This window comes from Anser anser, assembly GCF_964211835.1.
Source record: "Anser anser genome assembly, chromosome: 7".
NCBI lineage: Eukaryota > Metazoa > Chordata > Aves > Anseriformes > Anatidae > Anser > Anser anser.
Genome location: NC_139727.1, coordinates 28,860,055 through 28,879,930, shown reverse-complemented (window position 1 = coordinate 28,879,930; position 19,876 = coordinate 28,860,055). Strand labels below are relative to the sequence as shown.

At 49.0% G+C, this 19,876-nt stretch overlaps 1 protein-coding gene and 1 long non-coding RNA gene across 4 annotated transcripts in view; both read left to right on the top strand.

Annotated features, from left to right (window-relative positions):
- The first annotated feature begins 1,270 nt into the window (after positions 1–1,270).
- Positions 1,271–19,876, top strand: part of SH3PXD2A (SH3 and PX domains 2A) — a 251,243-nt gene continuing 232,637 nt past the window's right edge. Inside the window, exon 1 of one of the 3 annotated variants that reach the window (XM_083845064.1) lies at positions 1,271–1,602. In XM_083845064.1, the coding sequence (XP_083701190.1) occupies positions 1,531–1,602 (72 nt within the window). In that variant the 5' untranslated portion in view covers positions 1,271–1,530. The remainder of the gene's footprint in view (positions 1,603–19,876) is intronic. The other 2 variants (XM_083845062.1, XM_083845063.1) reach the window with 2 other exon arrangements.
- LOC310902883 lies at positions 8,727–18,373 on the top strand. The gene is made up of 2 exons (XR_014587053.1): positions 8,727–8,837; positions 8,935–18,373. It is a non-coding gene; the product is annotated as an uncharacterized lncRNA (long non-coding RNA).

The window sequence follows — 19,876 nt, the reverse complement described above, 5'->3', positions numbered from 1 at the left end:
TGGAATGGGACATCAGAAATTTAACTTGTTCTGTCTGCTCAGTAGTTTTGGTGAACTGGGTGTAGCAGCTGAGGAGAGAGGAGAAGGCTGGGTCCAAGCATCTTCCTCTCTGCAGTCTGGAAGGAAGGTTTTTTTTATGCAGCATGTAGCTGTATGCTGGTGGCGTTGCTCCCGTTTTTCCTTGCTTTTTTAAGCTGCTTGTGGAAACCAACTATGGACTTCCTCACTTTGAAACATCAGCCTTCAGGCTTAGGTATCTGTGACTTTGTGATTCCAGTGTGTATCTTATTTATGATCCTTGCTGAAGGGTTAATAACACAGTACAAAAGTTGTGATTCAAAAAATGGGCTCATAGAGCGTATAGTGAAATCCCACTGAGATTGACCGTTCTCTCACTGTAAATAGGGGACTTTCTTTTGCCAAGAGCTGGGACCTTTCCACACTCCCAGACTTGCAGGTCTGCAGCTGTCAGCAGTGCTTAGGGAGCTTACTGGAAAATCTGTTCAGGCTGCGATTGAAGACACTACAGTCAGTGGAGGAAATAGAGATCTTAGTGACTTCAGTTCATTTGGTGAATAGCTAATGAACTTCATAAAGCGAGCTGCTGGCTGGGAGATCACATGCAAGTTACCTTTTCTGAGGTAACTGCCTCCAGAATAAACATATGCAAAGTAGTGACACATTACTGAATAAGAACACCATGAGATTTCTAGGGCAAGCTCTTCTTGAAGTGTGACCAGGGGAGGATAAGGGTTGTTTCAGTATCTATGTATATACAAAGAGATGAAATAGGGTTATCACTCTAAAAGCCCCCGTGATAGTCTGTGCAACCTCCCTCCAACTTTCATCACTGGGTAGGGGGCCAGGACGTTGCCAACCTCCCTCAGCGGCCATAAACCGTGGGCCTTGTGGGCTGAGGGCTGGGCTCGGACCCTTGTGTTTCTGCTGTGACCTTGGCCGTATTTTGGGCACATTTTGCAACGATGGAGTGCCCCGAGGGTCCCCACCCTTCCCAAGCCCTCCTCAGCCCCTGGGGACCTCCTGGAGGCCGGGCCGAGGCAGCGGGCTGGGGAGAGATGCGTGAGGGGGACGTGTGAGGAGACCCCCGCCGGCCGGCAGCGGGCGGCCGCCATCTCAGGGCAGGCCGCGCCCCCCGCTCCCCACCGCCACCAGCACCCGGGGGGGCGGCGGCTCCCGCTCCCCTCAGGCCCCGTCCCGCCGGGGGCCGCCCTGGGGCGGGGACGGCGGCCGAGCCCTGCCCCTCCCGCCGGAGCCGCCGCCGAGCCGGAGGCTGCGGGCAGGGCGCGGAGCCGGGCCGGAGGGAGGGGAGGAGAGGGAAGGGGAGAGAAGGGGAAAGGAGAGGAGCCGCCGCCGCCGCGGCGCGGGGCGGAGCCGGAGCCGGGAGCGGGGCATCCTCCTCCCTCCTGCCTGCCCGCCCGCCTCGCCGGCCGGCATCGCGGCGGCGGGCAGCGCGGCCGGAGGGTGCAGGGAGCCGGCGGGAGCCCCGCCGGGACCGGGAGGAGCGCCGCGATGCTGTCCTACAGCGTGCTGGACGCCAACGTGGTGGACGTGGAGAAGCGGAGGAACCCCTCGAAGCACTACGTGAGTGGCGGGGGGCAGCGCCCCGGGGGGCTCCGGGCTGTGTGCGTCCCCTTCCAGCACAGCGCGGGACGCTCTCCTCCGCGCTGTCTCCATCCCAGGCACTGCCCGGTGCCTGCTGTAGGGTCACCGAGCCAGAGGTGCTGAACAGGGCTTTGCTCCTTTTCTCCCAGAAAGTTACATCGAGAGCTTTATTTTGGGGGGTGGAGGCGGTTTGGATGGTTATCAAGGCACCCTCAGCATGTGGGTTCGCTTTCATCTCGCGTTTGCCTTCCTCTGTTCACACCTTGCTGCTAACGGAGCGGCATCAGGCGAGGTTTAACAACCTCCCGGACCCTGCTGCTGCAGGGTGTCATGTGGAAGGCTCTTTGCCTGCAGGATTTCACGGTGGAGTAGCTTTTGCCCATCCACATAATGAGAAAAGACACATTTTCTTCATTTCCTGGCTCTGTTTCTGGGTTTTAGTTACACATAGTCCTTTATTTCTCTTCGCAAAACACGACCTGTGTTTAGATACACAGGTTAGGTTTTGTGTATACAGAAGGTAAATCACCCTGCTTCGGTAAGCAAAAGCCCAAGGGGTGCTGCATCTGGTGTGAAACCCCTCAGAGTGCGCTGTTTGCCCTGGCACTGCACATCTGCCAGCTTTCTTTGGAGCTGGTTGCGGTTTGAATGGGTTACCTGAAAGGTAAGACCAAATATCGGACGTGAAGCTTTGTATTAGCATTTCATATCACTGAGCTTTTTCCTCTAAGGCATCAACCGTAACCCAGCTCAAGGCTAGAGGGCACTATGTTGCTGAGAGATGCTGATTTGCAGACTTCAGGCTGAAGCTCTGATCCGCTGTGCAATTAAACGGCTTGTGCCCGATTCATAGGGGTGGGAGCTCCAGGTCTCGTCCTCTCAGCTTGCCAGCTGGACCTGGGCATTCAGGCTATTATTCATTTACCGCTTCCGCGCGGGAGAGACTACTACTGCTTTTGGAAATTGTCACTGGGTTGTGGCTGACACCACTGCAGGCTGTTATCTCACCTGAAAGGTGGCTGCGATTTGGCAGCAGAGGCTCTGGAGCCTCTGTAGAGAAGTATGTCTGCCAGGCAGCAAGTTATGCAAAGGAGCTGGGAACAATAGCTTCCTGATCACCAGGAGAAATTGAAGTTAATTTCTTATTTGTTGGAAAATAACCAGAGAAGAGGGATTTAAATCCTGTATTGTCAGGCGTGAAACAAAATATTTCTCTTGTTCTCCTGCAGAAATGCTTCCATGTTTCCTCGATGATTGTTGTTACTGCATTTTACCAACAGTAACCCAAATTGTTACAAGCAGCTTTCCACAAGGCTTCTAGTGGGAAACCTATTTCTCCCCCTTCACCCCGCTGTCCATACCCTGTCTCTAATATTGTCTTCTGCACAACAGCTTCATATCCGTGTGTGTCCAGTTCTTGGCCAAAAAAATTGCAAATTAAATGGTTTGTTGTGTGAATAGTTTTGTGTCTGCCTTTCGTCCAGCTGACTCTGTCTCTGGCTGAACAGTGTTCAGCACAATGGATTTTGGTTCACAAACAAACATTGGCATAATTCAATTAAAAATGATCCATGTCCTTGTGAATCTCTTTCTTTTAGATGAGTGAATTAACCCACAGGTCCAGAAGTCTTGGCTGCTTCTTTGTTTCCTAGATTACAGTTTGCTGCAGATGTGTGTGCTGCAGCCTTTCATCTGGCTCTGGCTGAATAATTCACTCAGGGTGAACCAACGCTGTCAAAGAATTTAACTCCCTGGATCTGATCCACTGGCTACTAGTATCTGCGCTCTTTTACACCGCAATGCAACTATTTTCTTCCACAATGAGTGTAAAGGTGGCTTGGGATTTAGTTCCTTCCATCGCCCATGTATACTTTGGTCAGTGCGAAGCTTGGTGCGCTCAGCCATATATTGCTCTGTAATACCATACAGCCCGCCTGCCTCCAACATCTGTAAACTCCTTCATGCCGTGCCTTAAGGCCACGCGACACATCGTGGCATCAGATTAATGATGTATTTCTCTAGAGGATGGTGATGTGGGTATTTCAGGCATTTTAACTTGAGCTCCTTTCCTTTTTAATTGCGATCTTTCAGGGCCATGGTGGAGCCTGGAGAGATGGAGGCAGATCTTAGGCAGTGTAGGCACGTGGAGAGGGCTAAATGCGAGTAGCACGTAATCCCCTGTGCTGCTTGGCCTAGATGCCAAGGATCATTCCCTGGAGCAGATGTCTTTGATGATACTAGCATAGCTTTTGTGGCCTTGACTTGAGAAAGTAAAAGCAAGAAGATGGCTTTGCATATCATCTGCTGTGAGCCCTGTGCGTGAAACTTCTGAAGGGATTAATACCTCGCTGGAAGGCTTGTAGGGCTCTGCACATGAGAAGAGATGCAAGTCTTAGATCCAGTGCTATTTGATAGGAACCCAGGCAGCTGTCCTCCCTAGGGGATCGCCGCTAGGGAAGGGGTCTGCAGTGCCTCCCGCTGCATCCCGCTTGGCTTGCCTGGACAGCAGCATGTGGAAGGATAAGCAGGAGGTTGGATTAATAGCCACATACCTCTTGTATGGTGTATCGCTAATATAAGCTACTACTGTTCCTACAACTTTTGATTTTCTGAGTTTATTTCCTATTCTTTCTCCATACAGGTGGTCTTTTTAAAATTAATTTGCACTTGATGATGCTATAAAAATGCTAAATCTCATTGCTTTCTCCCTTTTTTCTAAAAAACAAGAACAATGTCAGGAAGGTCAAGTCTGGGTTTGATGGAAAGACCCTTGGCACAACAGGGGTCCCATACACTGACTGAGCAATGCTATGATGAAGCTGGGTGAATTAGGACATTTATTTTAATGGTTGATCATGTCAGTTAATGATTCTGGAACAAAAAAGCTGGTAACAAAAAATCCAAATCCCTTGTCTAGCCTCTGCTAAGTTTTAAATGGTCCTAAAGTCTCTCTCTCAGTTGTGTGGAAATTTGGTCAGCTTTGGGGTTGCTTCTCTCGCTTTTAATCTGAAATTGCGATTGGCTGAATTTAAAACCCCAAACCAGAAATGGTTTCTCTACTTAACAAGACCCACTGTTGATGCTTGCCTCCCTTAGCCCTTCCTAGAGGAGCTTAAACAAGCCAGGCTCCCCTCCCCTCTCTGCTTCCCAGTTTTCTCCAGACAGATAGCTCGGTTACCGCCTGTCTGCCTCCTTTAGGAGCCCTGCAGGGTGCCTCTGCCTACCAGATGTGCTTGATCCTGCACTCAGGAAGGTGAGGAGGGGTTAGCACCTTCACCTGTTCACAGCTTCACGGCAAGCTGGGTAATGGCAAACATTCATTAGAAGCCAAATTAAGAGGCTCCTCCCCAGCCCTTCCTGACCACTTGCTTTTCCACAAAGGGCTGATTAGTGATGTGCGTTATCTCAGCAGACATTTATATGCCTGAGGTCATTTCTGAGGTCTCTAAGTGTGCCTGTGTTATTCCGAGGGCAGGGATATGCACATCAGTACAGATTTCCTCTTCTAGCACTGCTCTGCTCCTCTTGTAGTGGGGCTTTGTGTGGTTTCCAGCTTTGTTCAGCGCAGAGGGAAGGTAAAATGCTCTTGCTTTAGAATTGGCTTCCCTGTCTCTTTCCGGTCAAATGAGCGAGGTACATTGCTGATTTTAGTCATAAGATGCCTGCATACTGTCCCAGCTCTTCTGCACAATAATTGTTTCCTAACACCACCTCTGAATGACTTGTGATGGGCTCTCAGAGGAGCCTCTCTGCCGCATGGGTGTAGTCATGGGTTTAGTAGCAAGGATGTTTGATCCTGTGTGGGTTCTTCACAGCACCATGGGAGAAGGAGTTGGATTTCCCCCTGTTGGGGTCATCTAGTGCAGCCTTGATTCTTGTGCTGGGAGTGTCAGTAGCTCAGGGTAAGAAGAACTCAGCCTGACTTTTTCTTTTTTTTTTTTTTTTTGGACTTTTTCAATTAGCAGAGCTAGAGATCGTGAGCCACATCTCTTCCAGAGTGAGCTGGACATGAGGATATGATGGGCCTGGAGGTCACACAGCTGGTGGCCTGCAGGAGGACGTTGTGAGGGACTTGATGTGAAGCAGAAGGAGACGTTACGTGAGCAGATGGATTACCTATTTAGGACTTCTGTTCCATTTTCTGCCCTCTCCTTTTCCTCCAACAGGAAACCGTCTGTGGCTTTCTTTCAAGGGCCCACGGTCCAGCTTGACTCACTGGTCTGAATTATTATTATTATTACTATTATCTTTGCTTGGGGTGCTGGGAGGAAGCCAGAAAATTAGTAGGCTTCTCTGTGACTTCATCATTCCTCAGAACTGAACTTCTGACTACTGGCAAGGGTTACGTCAAAAATGGCTGTGATCCCTGTGCATGGAGCAAAGGAGAGCTCAGGAGAAGGCCAGCCAGGTAGAATTCCCTTTCCCTTGCTCTGCCTTTCTCTGTATTAGGACCACCACCCTGATGGGGCAGACTTGTCTTTCAAGGATGATTTCCACTGCTCTGCCTGTTTGAGATGTAAATCTTACACTGTTTTTAGGTCTGATAGGACATGATGGGAAGATAAAAAGTCAGTATTTCTAAGGCAAATCTGGAAGCTGTGGATACAGTTCTCTGCAGGTTAGTTCAACTCTTTGCCCCTGCTCCCTAATGGCTGGAGGAGTAGAAGGGAGAGATCAAACCTCACTAGTCCAAAGCTGCTTGCACCCACAAGTGCTCAGAGGACTGCTCACTTCCTTAGCACTGTAACCACTTGTTGATGGAAGTGTTGCTCATGGAAGCAAAATTCTTCTCTAACATCAGATGTTGCATGCTGTTTTTTTTTTTTTTCCAAGCACCACTGTTTTATAATGCCAGTGTAACATCCATTTTTTTTCTGTTCAGTGCCGCGGAAGACTGACTTTTTGCCCTCTTTCAGCATCCTCTTGCTCTCTCAGTGTCATATCTGGAAGCGAATCTGCCTTTGAGGTCTTTGCTGTGTTACCTTACCTTAGGAAGCACCCAAGAGATGCACAGCCCTTTGAGTTTGTTCAAGGCATACTTGCAAAGCAGCTGAGATACTTTAGGCATCTACCTGCTTTTCATCATGCCCTGTCTGGCAGTTATTACCTCTAAAACTGAAAGCTCCTTCAGAGGGCAGCGGGGCGGCCCACCAGGTTAAGGAGCGCTCACAGGCCTTCCTTCTGCTGGACCTGTGGGTGGGTAGCGTTAAGCCAAGAGGCAGTGATATCTAAATTCACCGGTTTGCCAAGTAAATGGCTGCCCCCAGCCTTAGAAATAGATTAAAAACCAATCGAAACACGAGGTAGTTGTCCCGGTTTGTCGTGTTAGGACAGGATGAGATACTGCAGGAGGCTCTGAGGCCCAGCAGGCCGTCTGCGTTGGCTCTCCCGGAGTTAGGCCGGCGGCATGTTGGGAGGGCGGCCAAAAGGAAAGTCACTGAAAAGCTTTTAGCAAGCCTGTGAGCTGGGGGTAACGGCTCCAAAAGCTTCCAAGGTCCATTTTAAAAGTGACTGGGATGCCCCTACTGACTCTTGCTGGGACTTGGTTACCAGGGCGATGTAGGCCTAAGGGACAGCAGAAACGCTTTCAGCTGCTGCGAGCTGCAGGGTGGCCTCTGTGGCTTCTGGAGAGCCCCGAGTATGTGGGTGGGCGGACGGGTGCCAGGGCCCACTTGTGCAACACAACTTGCAGGGCTTGGTGGTCAGAATTAGCCCAGTTTGGCTGCTTTGAGCTAAAAGGGAGAGGAATCGAGGGACTGAAATCGTGCCCTTTTCCCAGAGGAGGAGACTGAAGAGAGAAACGAGCAGACATCCGAAGGAAGCAAATGATGAAATAGGGAATGGAGCCAAGGCTTCCTGCATCCCACAGCAGCCTGTCTGTTGGTCCCGTGCACTGATCCTGCCCTGTCCATGGGCATCTCAATGCACTGCCCTCCTTCCGTCCCTGCCAGGTAGGGTGTGTGCTGATATTGGGCTCATTTGGGAAGATGTGGCAAAGAGAGGTTAGCTGGTTGGGCCCACAGCCACCCATAAAGTGTGTGGAAGCTGTTAAAGCAGTCTTGCGCTTTATCTGATAAAAGTGCTCAGCCTGAAAAAATACCCTCATATTCTGCCATTGTCTTCCTCAAAAACCATTTCCCATTTTATGTGGATTAAACAGGAAGAGGGATTCAATGTGACCCTACCTGAGGCAGGAGGTGACGTACAAGCTCTCTAATTTAGTCAACTGGGAGGAAACAGCTGGACCTTCTAATGTGAGATGTTGTTTTTTTATTTTCCTTTTTTATGCTGTGTCCTCTTAATCGGAGCCTGCTCGCACAAAGGGAATTGGTTCCCAGATACCACGGAGAAGAGCAGAGTTATTAGAGGGGGCTGACAGCACCATGCCTGGCTCGGCATTGTGAAGCTGAATGCTTTCTTGTAGCTCCAAGTGGCACCTTCTGGCCTGGAGCATGCTGTATAAATATTGCATGAAAAAGGCAGAGAGCTACACAGTAGCATACTGTTTGAAATTGGAGGTGTCTGCTGCTTAATCAGGTCGAGTCGAGACCAAAATACAGGCATGTCAACGGAAAAACTCCCGGTAGCTTCCCTGGGCCTTGGCTCACACCTTTGTAGAGAGGCTTTTTTGAAAGCTTTACTCAGAAGTTTGTAAATACCACGTTTGTTTGTTTGCCTTTTTTTTTTTTTTAATCATAATGCATCACCTTTTCTCTTTACTACAAAAGCAAAACTGCTCTCCACGATTTTTGTTACTCTGTTTTGGGCAGGGGCATCATCACTTTTTGGGGGAGTGGGAAGGAGGAAGGCAAAAGAAAACAGGGTGGACTTCTTTACCTGAAAGGATTTTGAAGTGGAAAATCTCACAACCTAATTAGAACCTTCCCACTGCTCACTTTTTCTTTGTACTGCCTTCCATTTGAATACCAGCAACCCAGTCAGTCTTTCCGAGTCACGTTCACTGAATGTCAGTAATATGGTGTACTTACTGTATGTATTTATATATTTTTTGAATGTGTAAAAGCCTTTAGTACAAAGCAGGGATAGTTTGGTTCTAAGAAGCATGCAGACAAACCTGAATTGACTCTTGGCTAAGCAGTGAACATTGAATTGCAAAGGTGAAGAAGGATAACGTAAGGAAGGGTAATGTAATAAGACATCAAATTGCTCCGGAGTGAAGGCAGAGCAGAGAGATCCTGTTCATTGTAATACCTGTAAGTGCCTGAACGTGGTGGTGTTACCTGGTGCTGTCATGCTTGGAATGACCTTTGGTGACACTTGTAAAATGTTCTTCTCTTGATTTTTGTTTAGCTGCTGATTTTTGCCAAGCTATTCCATGTTCCAGCTGTTGGGAGAGGAGCTCGGTGTGTGGCTAACCAAGCAACTGCCAGACTGGGAGCTTTCTTCTTGTGTGGGCAGAACATACATCCCCAGATCTGCGCCTTCATCACAGCTTCAGATACTGCTCTATAAAGCTTCAGCGTGTTCTCAGTGGTCTCAGTAGTCACTGACATCGAGCAGAGGGTCAGGGCGTACCGTGGTTTCCCAATAAGGCTGTAATGCTGCGTAGTCACATTTGTTATTGTAATTAACTTCTTCAGTTTGTGGTGGCTGACTCGTTGGATGGAACAAAATGTTGACAGACTTTAAGTGTCCAGAAATGTGTGCACAGTCCTGGATACACTGTGTTTGAAATGTAACTAGCAATAACTGTGTTTTGAAATGTTGCTCTCACGGTTTCTCTGACCAATGGGCCGTGTTTCATTTTTCCTATAAACCACAGCAGCCAAACACAGTGCTGCACTAAGCTCCTAGGCTCTCAGTACTCAGTAGAACATTTTTATAGGCTTGATACAAGCTTGTATGTAAGGAAATTACATATCTACATTCATCAGGAGAAACATGCAAAGCCGTGTTAACCATAGCTGTGTGTAAGCAGGAGCTCCGCGCTGCTGTTCTGTCTCCTTTACAGAAGTCCTCCAAAGCTGCCCCTGAACTACTGCAAGCATGCCTATAAATCAAGCATTCCTGGATGATTTGTCAACTTCATACATTAAAGTTTGCAACTAACATCCAGTGTGGTACGGACAAGACACCGTGCGGTGTGGTAGGAGAGCTCGCTAGTCTTCTTTACCGGTGTTGTGCCTTGGGCTGTTTGTTTAACCTCTGCATCTCAGCGCGCTCTGCTGCAAGGCAGACAGGGTTTACCTTTTGTGAAGTGTGAGGATGGATGTGGTACCTAGGGGCTGACTGATCGCCTAGGCTTTGAAACCCCTGAATTTGGGTCCTCTCCCAGCAGCTCCACCCCTTGGAGCGGTGGCTGCAGACTGGCAGGGTCGTGTTGCTGTGCGGAAGAGGGAGTCAGACCAAGGGAGTCAGACGGCTGCTTCCCTAGCAGCGCTTGGCGGACATGGTAATGAATGAGCTGATACAAAAGCCACGTTCCTCTCTGAGGAAATGCACATTTAGGATGCCAGGCATGCTTCTCGGCTGTCAGCCTGTTCCTCTAGGGCATTCCCTCTCGTCTTGCAGTCCCAGGGTCTGTGGAAGTATTTGGGGTGATGTGATGAAGATGGTCTTTCTGGGGAGCTGGCTTGGCAGGAGGCAGGGAGACGCTGCCTGCAGTGTCTGTATTCCCTGTCAGTAAAGCTCAGCAGCCTAGGTGAAATCCTCTGGGCACGCACCCCTTGCAGCAGAGAGCACCTGAATTACCGTTTTCCTTACTCCACGAAGATAAGAATTTCTAACTGCTTCCTCAACATGAAATTTTCCATCTCCTTCGCTCAGGCTGTTCTATTATTGCTTATAACTTCACCTACCTATGTGCTTTTGGTGGGCTGCTCCAGTGGATAGACTTTTAGACCCCTGACACCACAAGCAAAATACTCTGAAAAGCAATGTTGTCATCTTCTATTCCCCTGCCCTGCGAGTGCTTTGTTGCACTGCTGCTGAGCTCAGTGAATTTCCTTTGCCTGGAAGTTTGGCACTCTGACACCTGCTTCCTCTTGAGCAGGGGACCAGCAGTTCGTGGGATGGATGCTGCGAGAGCCGGCGGGGCTCCCAGCCTCCAGCCGGAGCAGGGCAGCTGGCACAGCCCCTGCTACCGCCTCAGTTTGGAGGCCTGCAGTTTCCCAGGGCTGTCACTCCAGCAACTTTCACCGGCATTAAAATCACTTAGAACTTAAAAACAAACAAACAAGGATATGTGAAGTATTTTCCTGGAAGAAAGCCACGGAGAGCCGATTAAGTGCATCTCCCTCCCTCCCATCTCCCAGGTGTGTCACAGGAGGAAAGCCTGGAGTTCAGTGTTTTCCTAAGTGGGATTAAAGCAAGCTCTGGGACTGGCTTGTGGGATAGGAAAGGCAGGAGTAGCAGGGAAACTGTGCGTGTGTGTGTGTATATATATATATATATATATGTAGTTGTATGTGTATGTATGTGTGTGTATATATCTCAGGCAAAACTGTCAGAATCCACCATTGAACATTGTTACTAATATCTCTCTTTAGTAATGTAAGGGCTGCTTGATTTCTGTTAATAATGGAAGATCAGAGCTGTTGGCTGAAGTAGAGAAGAATAAGAAGTGACTAACACTAGAGAAGCATCCGTGCTGGTTTTCCACATGCTGAAAGGTAGCAATCCTGTATCTTCTGTATTGTACAAGCCCTGGACAACCTTTATAAGTTCTTTCCTTTCCCCAAATCCAAATATGTTTTCCTCTAATGCCTCAGCAGGTGATCTTTTATAAAGACAGCACAGGTTGTTTTACTCATATCTCGAGCAGTAACCAGCCTCCAACATACTCTCACTTGAGGCATATGGAAGAGTCTTGTCTCTCAGCTGTTACTGCTCTAGAAGAAATTTTCTGTTTAATCTTTTGCTGCTGTCTCTGTGATTGTAACAGTTTGTGTCAAAACTCCGGGCTGTTTTGGGGAAGCAGCTTTCCACCTGCTTCTGTACTGGGCAGCTGGAGCTTGCATTTCATCCTTGCACGTAGACATCCCTGGTTTGTAAAGGAAGGTAAGTATCCATAGTTTGTTTTTAACTAAAAAATGTTTTAAGTGAATTTGTCCTGGGTGACAGCCCTTGGAGGCTGCAGGACCCATGTTCAGGGCAAAAAAAAAGAAGTCAATTGTTGTCTTTAAATCTCTTGCTCTTCTCTTTGCCTGAGGATCAGTGGCTGTTTGTATCGCACTGGCAATTTGCTAGTGGCACTACAAAGCGATGCTGCATGCGAGAGGTGCTTCCCTCTCACACGAAGCCTCCTTTTTTTTTTTTCGAAGAACTGAGATTCCTGCCCAAGTGAGCGGGATCAGAGGCTGTACCCCTGGGGATGGGAGCAGGGCATTGCAACTCGGAGCCTTTGCCTCACTGCTGAACATGTGAGCCAGATTGCTTGTCTGGGGCAGCCCTGGTGGTGGTTTCTGCTGGTCTGCTCAGCTGTGGGTAACACTGTGCATCTGCGTGCCCTGGTGTTGGTCGCGAAAAGAATTGGGATTACTGGTTTACGTAATTCTCTGTGGTGGGGAAGTGTGCAGTTGTTTGGTAGGAACTGGGGTTTTGATGTGAGGTTTTGTGTGCGTGTGTTGTGCTTCTGTTTTAACATTTGCATGGCTCTGCCTTTGTGCAAGAAGAGGGCATGGCCAGAGAAATGGGACAGAAAACAGATGTTTGCAGTGGATCTTTAGGTCCTGTTGGAGCTGAAGCCAGAGTCCTGGACAGACCCTAAGAATACTCTTTTACTCTAATTTTTTTCCTCCTTCTTCCAAGAAGGACCAATCTTGCCATGGTGTTGTTTCCTATTACCTTAATTCTGAAGTTTTAGGTGACCTTCTGGTGTGGTAGAACTGGACTGAAGAGCATCTCGTGAGCAAGCACTGAAGGCTTCCACTGTGTTTGAGGGTCTGTAGAAGGACAGAATATAGCACTGATGTGCTTCCAGCAGCCATTGCACCTGAAGAGAGGTGGCTCAAAGCCTTCCCTGTGTGCTAAGGGCGTTATGGGGCTCTGCCCACCGAGTTGTCGTATGATGATGCTAAGCCATCAGGCCTCTAACTCACCTGGTGAGTAGAGTGTGATCGTTTGTCACCAGGCCCTGGCATTTGTGGGAGTTTGGGTGTCTTTGGGTTTGAGTTGGGATCTTGGTGAGGAGCTGAAACTTCTTGGCTTTTGTCTTGCTGCGTGTGTAAGAGGTGTTGACTGGGTTATGATGAAATTTTGACTCAGACCAAGTTAAGGATGCAACTTGCCGCATGATTTGGGTCACAGGGGACTTGAAAACATCCTAAGGAGTCAAATGAAGAAATGATACCCACTGTTTCTGTTCACAGAAGGGCAGAGTTAGTTAGTTAGTACTAACGCAGGACTGACAGTCCAAGCATGATCGAACATGTCATTTATCTGCCAGCACTCTCTCCTGCCTGGTCCTTTATCAATCATTTACATCTGGTTAACGTGAGCAGTAGCAAATTTGAGTCAAAGCCCTGTTGCTGAAAGGCCAGCATGTTGTTTTTGCTGCGTGTTGTGATAGGAAGGGTTAAACGAGTGGTGATGTTGGCTGATGGCTCGCTTTCGGCAGTAATGCGGCAGTGAGCGCTGAGGTGACATGGGAACGCTCTTTAGCTGACGTCCTTGCGAGCCTCTCAGTGACATCAAACTCCTGGACCTTTTCCAGGCGAGTTTGGCCTTGCCCCAGTGACAATAGATGTTAATCTGTTGGCTTGTCAGAAAACCGTGTTAGTGGTTTTTTCACAGACCTATTTCCAACCCTCAGATTTCCCTGCTAGTAAACACAGCATTATGTCATTGTTGTACCAGAAGCCAAGCACCAAAGCCAACTTCACAGTGCTGTCGTCAGCAAATGTCCATTCACTTTGGGTCGGTAGCTGAGTTCCCAGGCTCTTTCTTCCCACCGTTGGCTGTGTTCTGGTCCCTGTGCCCATCAAAAGCCTACAGGAGCTTTATGGGTAATGTGTAGGGCCTAGAAGTTGCAGCTAATACTTTCTGGCCTATTTGTCCGAGATGGGGCTCCTGTATCTGTTTAGAAGATGCCTGTTTGTAAAGCTTCGTTCTCCAGTAACTTTAGCTGTAACAAATTCTTAAATTCACGAGTTTCCTCGTGCAAGACAAGCTGAGGGGTTTTGCAGCCTAAGTGATAAAATAATAGCCAAGTCATAGCCAGTGGCAATCCTTCTTCTCATGCTAGCTCCCGTTTGTTTCAAACACAATAGCCGAGTTCCTGTTAAATAGAGTGGTTGTCAAATTGCTAACGTTATAAATTAACTTCCTTAGTTTTCAGAAACAACACTCACCATAGATGAAATAAGGCCATTCATACCATTCTTGTAACTATTGTTCCTTGTTTTGCTTCTAGACTTATTTCCATCTGTCTCTGCAAAGGGTATGAAAGTAAAGATTTATAAAGTTACCTTCGGTGGTTGGGAGCTAATCTGCTTAAACCAAACAAGTCTTCCATCCCTAGCTCTTGTTTGTTTTTCTGAGGTTGGCAGTGGTCCAATCCTTCTCATACTAAGATCTGTCCGAAATGATATCCTGAATCAGCTGAAGTACTCTAGAAGCAGAGGAATGGGGAGAGAAAGAGATGCTTGTTTGAATGCAGATCCTAGGTTTTTGTGGTACAGGGACGAATAGATGATGGAGAGAAACAGGTTCAGCCTCTCGGCAAAGGTGCAGGAATTACGGCATTCTTGGGCAGGAGGTGGGATGAAATTAAATGTATTTTTTCCACACTGTGTAATTAAGCTGTGGAACACCTTGCTGAAAGTTGGTATGAAGGCTGAAAGTACACGTTTCCAAATTTCTGGGGACAGGGCTGACACCTCTTAAACCCGAGCTATGTTGAGGTGTGTGGTTGGGTGAGAAAGTCAGTAATCTGCTGACTGCTGAAGGCTAAGTTAGCACAGTGTCCTCTCTTTAGCTTTTATGCAGTTAGCATCTAACTTCATTGAAAACAGGGAGCTGAGCTTAGATTCAACTTCCCGTCGGCCAAGCCTGGGTCTTCTGATGCTTTCCCGGATGTCCCTTAACCGTACGGCACCAGCTTGATCTTCTGAGGCTCACTGCATGTTGCTAATATTAGTGAGAGCTGTTGAGCCGTGGCCAGCTGAAGTTAGGAAGAGCCGTGCACGCATTAAGGAAGCGAGCCTCGCATCATCGCTCTCAGCTCCCTCCTGTGCTCCGCACGCTTTTCTGTGGATCCTGTCGTGCTTTTCTGGGCTGGTGTCACTCGTCTGGGCCTTGACAGATCGGTTTCTGCTTTCCAGCCCTGGGTCAAGTGGCAATTTATTTCTGTAGAGGTATCGTGTCTGGTATTACTATTAATATATATATGGACTTTGAACTTATCTACTGCCTTTCATCAAAGCATCCCCAAACACTCAATGCATCGGCATCTCTTTGCAAGGTAGGCAGATTAGGCACGGAGAGCAGTGTGTGCAGAGTAACATATCTTCTGGCAGAAGTCCCTTTTCAGAGCCCTCGTAAGATTGGTGGATAATTTGGGCTGATGGGAAAAGTTTTCTTTTATGGCTAAAAGTGCCGTGAAGTGGGTCATGGGACTGCAGAACATGGACCTAGGCCGCTGATGGTATGCGAGCGTGTTGCATTCCTGCATGTGACCCTTCAAGGTGGTTGGGTTGGCTTGACTGGAAGCCTCAATTCCAGTGTAGAAGCTTTTTATTCATGCCCATCCTGACTCCAGTATTGTATTTTGCATAAGCAGGTCACTTTTAGTTTGCTTTGACCTCCTGTCCCCCTTCTCTCCTCTGTTTTGTAGAGTGGCCGATCCCTTCTCGGCCGTAGTTCCGCTGAGCTGCTCCCACACCCTCCTGTAGAGGAGGCCACTCTCAAAGGCAGACAGACTTCCCCGCCCCACACTTCTCAAGCGTAGCAGGCTGAATACAAGTGAACTGTTGAGCTCTGGCACGGATTAACAGTTCAGTCTGGGCAACTTCAAGCATGTAGAGGGAGAATTCGCGCTGCGGAGCACGGCCTTGCCCGTGCTGGCGGCAGCCAGATGCAGCCCCTGGAAGAGGTTGACCTCAAGGGGAGGTTTGCCAGCCGTAGGCAGATGTGATGTGGAGGAGACGGGCTCTCAGGACTGTCCTGGCCCTGAGCTGTGCGTTGGGTCAGCGTGAAGGAGGGTAATTGTTGGGGAGCACCTTCTCTCGTGGTTTCATTTTCTTCCCTTCAGGGAATCTCGGAGAAACTAGTTCCAAAGCCTTGCAAGTGACACTCCACTTGCAAAAGCAGCGAAGAGAAAACACGGCTGATTATGTTCCCACGTTAGCTTTAATGAGGGTAATCTTAAGCAGATGGTGTCTATTTCATGTTCTGAAAACACAGATCAAGTGGTTTTCAGCGAGCCTCGGGAGCAGAGCAGGCGAGATGAATTCAGGGCGTTGGGGCAGCAGCTCGCCCGGTGAGGCACTCGGCAGAGCTGGCAGAGCCCTTGGGTGAGTCCTGGTGTTTGGGCACCCTCTGCTCCCGGGGACACGTCCCCAGAGCGTCCCGCTGGGGTGAGAGGTGAGGTGGCCTGCGGTTTCTGCCTGAGCTTCACCAGCAGTAAATAATTCCAGATTGACGTTGTGGAAGCGTGCTGCTTTTGTGAAGGGAGGACAAGGGGGGAGCCAAACACAACAAGAGCTTCTCGGTGCTTGGGGAAGAGAGCCAGGGTCACGTTTGGAGCTCGTAGCGTTGGCAGGCGCGGGGGTGACGTGCCGTGTCACTGGTGGAGATAACTGGGCCGATTATCAGCAAGCTGCTCCCTAGGTTTTGGGATGCTGATGATCTGAAACTGATGCTGGGATGTTTCAGACGAATGTGCTCTCTTTTCAGCTTCCATATCTGCTCTTTTTGAATGTTTTTGGCATTTGTCATTGGGGTAAGGGAGAGGCCACAGCAACCCCTGGGATGTCAGTCCCATCGAGGCCAAATTTTGCAGTTACAGATCTGCTGCCATTAAAATCAGCATCGCTTGACGTTGTCCCCTTTACAAAGCTGGGTGCTGACTGTACTCCAGAAAAGCTGTATCGAGTTGTCCTCTCCCAGAACTGTCCTTGGCCCTGGCCAGCCTTCTTGCTGGCTGGTTTCTCCATCCTTCTTTGCTGGGGAATGTTCCCAGGACCTGACATGAGCTTTTTTCAGTGTCCTCACTGTTGCACTCAGTGCTGGTTTTTACATGTCTCTTTTTCTTACCATCTAATTTCTTATCAGTGAAATAAGGCAGCTTTATGATGGCTGCAACTTGTTTTCATCAAAGCCATCTGAGAGACTCATGTGTTCTTCAATTGTTTAACTCTGTCATAGATGCCGAGGCTCATTTCTTTGGGAGAGCCAAGACAAGAACGCTGTACCTTATGTTTTAAGGCATTAGCCTTTACGCTAAGACTTGTAGCCTGTTTCAAAAGCACTGGTAAAAGTAACAACTGGCAGTAATTTTCCCTTTATTTGGCTTAAATGCACTGTTCTGTTGATCAAAAAATGAGCAGAGACAGCTTGCTAAAATTATATTTGGTATCTTCGGTGCATTTGTGCTTCTCCACAAGCGACAATGAAACTGGAGAGAGATTTGTGCTGAGATAGTGATAATTGCTCAGTGGTAGCTTATTTGTGAAGCTTCTTTATAAAAGATACCTACGTGGAGAGGCTGAAAAATGTGTGGTGGGGAACCGGAGCCGGGTGCCAGAGAATGCATGGGGATGCTGCTAAAGGCTTCTCCAAGGCTTATGAAAGCCTCCTGCACATCTGGTTGAACCTCAGGGCTGCTCTGCAAGGAAAGCGCTCCAGATCTGTCTTAAGGGTTTTCGTCTGCAAGATGGGAGACCTGGCACGACTTGTCTGTTGTCACTGAGCAGGTAGCGGTGAATTTAGGGAGCAGTGGCCCTGAGAGAAGGGGTTTGGAGTTGGGGGCTGGTGGTGTTTGGGAAGCCTTTTCGCAGGAGGTGCTGAGTGCCTCCGTGTTGGAAACCCAACCGATCCTGGGAGTCCTTGAGCTGCCCACCCCCAAATCCCTTCTGCTCATCTCGGCCAGGATCTGGTGACCCCGCTGTCCATCCCCGCTCCAGCTGCTGGACTGTGCTCTGGGCTGAGGACGAGGATGACCCTTCAGTGCTCTCTTAGCTTATTGCTGAACACGGTAAGGAGCAGCTCACTTCGGCTGCTAGCCTGAGGGACTGGAGATGGAGCTCCCAGCTGAGCAGGCAGGAGGCACGAAATGTTACCTCCTGGGCAGGCACGCAGCAGGACCTGGCAGTGTAAAACGAGCCTCCTGGTATCAGATGCAGTTACAGGCACGCAGGTCGAACAGCTGATGCCCAGCTCCCCCTCCAGCCACCCCAGGGATGTTGTGCCCGCAAAGGCATGAAACAAAGCAGAAAGCTGGAAGGCGGGACAGCGTTCACGATAACGTGCTGGAGGTACCGGGCCCATTTCCTGAGGCCGTGTTACCTCCTTGGCAGATGGAGGTTAGCAGGAGGAGATGGAGGGATTGCCAACAGCTGTCATTTATTTTTAGAAAAAGGGAGGCTAATGTTCAGCAGTGTAACTCTGGCTGTAAAATACTTAGTGGGCTTGTTGTTACAGTACTACTTTAAAAAATAAAATATTCAAAGGGGGGTTAAAATTAAGACCATGCGTTGCAAAACTGTTCCCTCTGCAGCCTTTTCTTCCAGGTGGTTTTTCAGGAATTGGTTAGTTCTCCTGCACTGGGAGCGTGCAGCTGAGGGAAAAATCCAGTCGGCTCCTGCCAATGAACTCTGCTGCATCTGGATCCCTGCTCGTGTCCGTGGGGCTTTGCTGGGCTGAGGAATTGAGGTTCCTCGTGCTTGAGCAGTGAGCTGCAGTGGCAAGTAGCAAGCCAGGCTTTATGCACAATTACCGTGAATTAACTAATATGTGTAATAACGTTAATCACAGCGCTTCAGTAATGTGTCTGATCAATCTGTTGTGTGGTTTAGCAAGCAGGCTGAAATGGCTTCGGGGGCTTTTGGTTGTGTCTCCCCAGTGTGGTTTAGAGTTTGGAAACATGAAATGATTCATCTGGTGAGCTGAGGGTGAAGCTGAGGTCTCTCTTGCAATTAATTACCGCTGCTTCACCGAGTTTCCTTGGGAACATCTCTTAATTTCTGCCCTGGTTTAATTGGTCTTCATAAAGAAACGTGCTAATAATGGTTCTGGCCATGGAGCGCTGTGAATTTGCCAGTAGAAGAGCGTGTTATCACAACTCGGGGTGCCTCCCTCTCTGAAATTACAACTCCTAATTTGATGTAATGTGTTTGTGTTTCAGCAGTTTGTGGCTTTATAATCCTGTGTTTGTTGCTGTCTTCTTAAGCTGTAAGAGCATTCCTTCATGCTGGAAGAAGGTGGAACAGGATATAAATGCTGTTATCATTAGTGCTGCTGAAAATCAGCCAAATTTCAGACACATGGTGTTTTTTTCTTTGTTTTATTTGGAGATACGGTAGTGTTCCAAAGGATGCCCTAAAACTCTTTTCATCTGGTGAAGTTTGTTAGCTTCTCACTAGAACTTTTCTAATAAATAAACATGATTTATTTTTGATCAGAATTGAGCTGCATGCTGAGCGTTCCCCGCGTAGCATGAACTGATGGTGATAAAAAATGACCCAGGCTCTCCTGGCAAATGTTTCCAGCGCTGGGGGAGACGTGTGTGTATGTGTGCAGGGGGACAAGAAACTGAAGTTGCTGGAGCAGCTGTTCCCCAAAGTCTGGCAGAAGCCGGCGGCTTGCTTTCGCCGGGCTCTCAGCTGGCCCTGCGGCTGTGGCGGCTCCTTCGGCACATCCCGGCTCAGCTGTCGGGGGCAGGACGGGGCAGGGCAAAGCCCCGTGCTGCCTCTGCATGCAAGAGGCAGAGGAGCTAAGTCGGGCTGCCCCAGCGACAAAATGCAGCTTATTTTTATTTTTAGAGGCTGGCTGGGTAGAGCTTTGCTCCATGCAGTGCTAAATTAGAGGAAGGAACTGCACCCAGGGGTGTGAGCATGTGTGTCTTCAACTCCCCGCGGGGAGGACGACGGGTGGCAGTGGCCTTTGCTTCCCCCCCTTCCTCTGAGGGCAGGTGAGCGCTGCTGACAGCCAGGCTGTGCCTTCCCCTGCCTGTGCTAAGGCTGGCCCCAGCCTCTCTCTGCTCTTTGGAGCTCACTGGAGGAGGGATGAGCAGAGCATGGAGTCACCAGGGAAGGAACCTGGCTCTCGGGCTGCCCCTCGTCTGGGTCCCCCT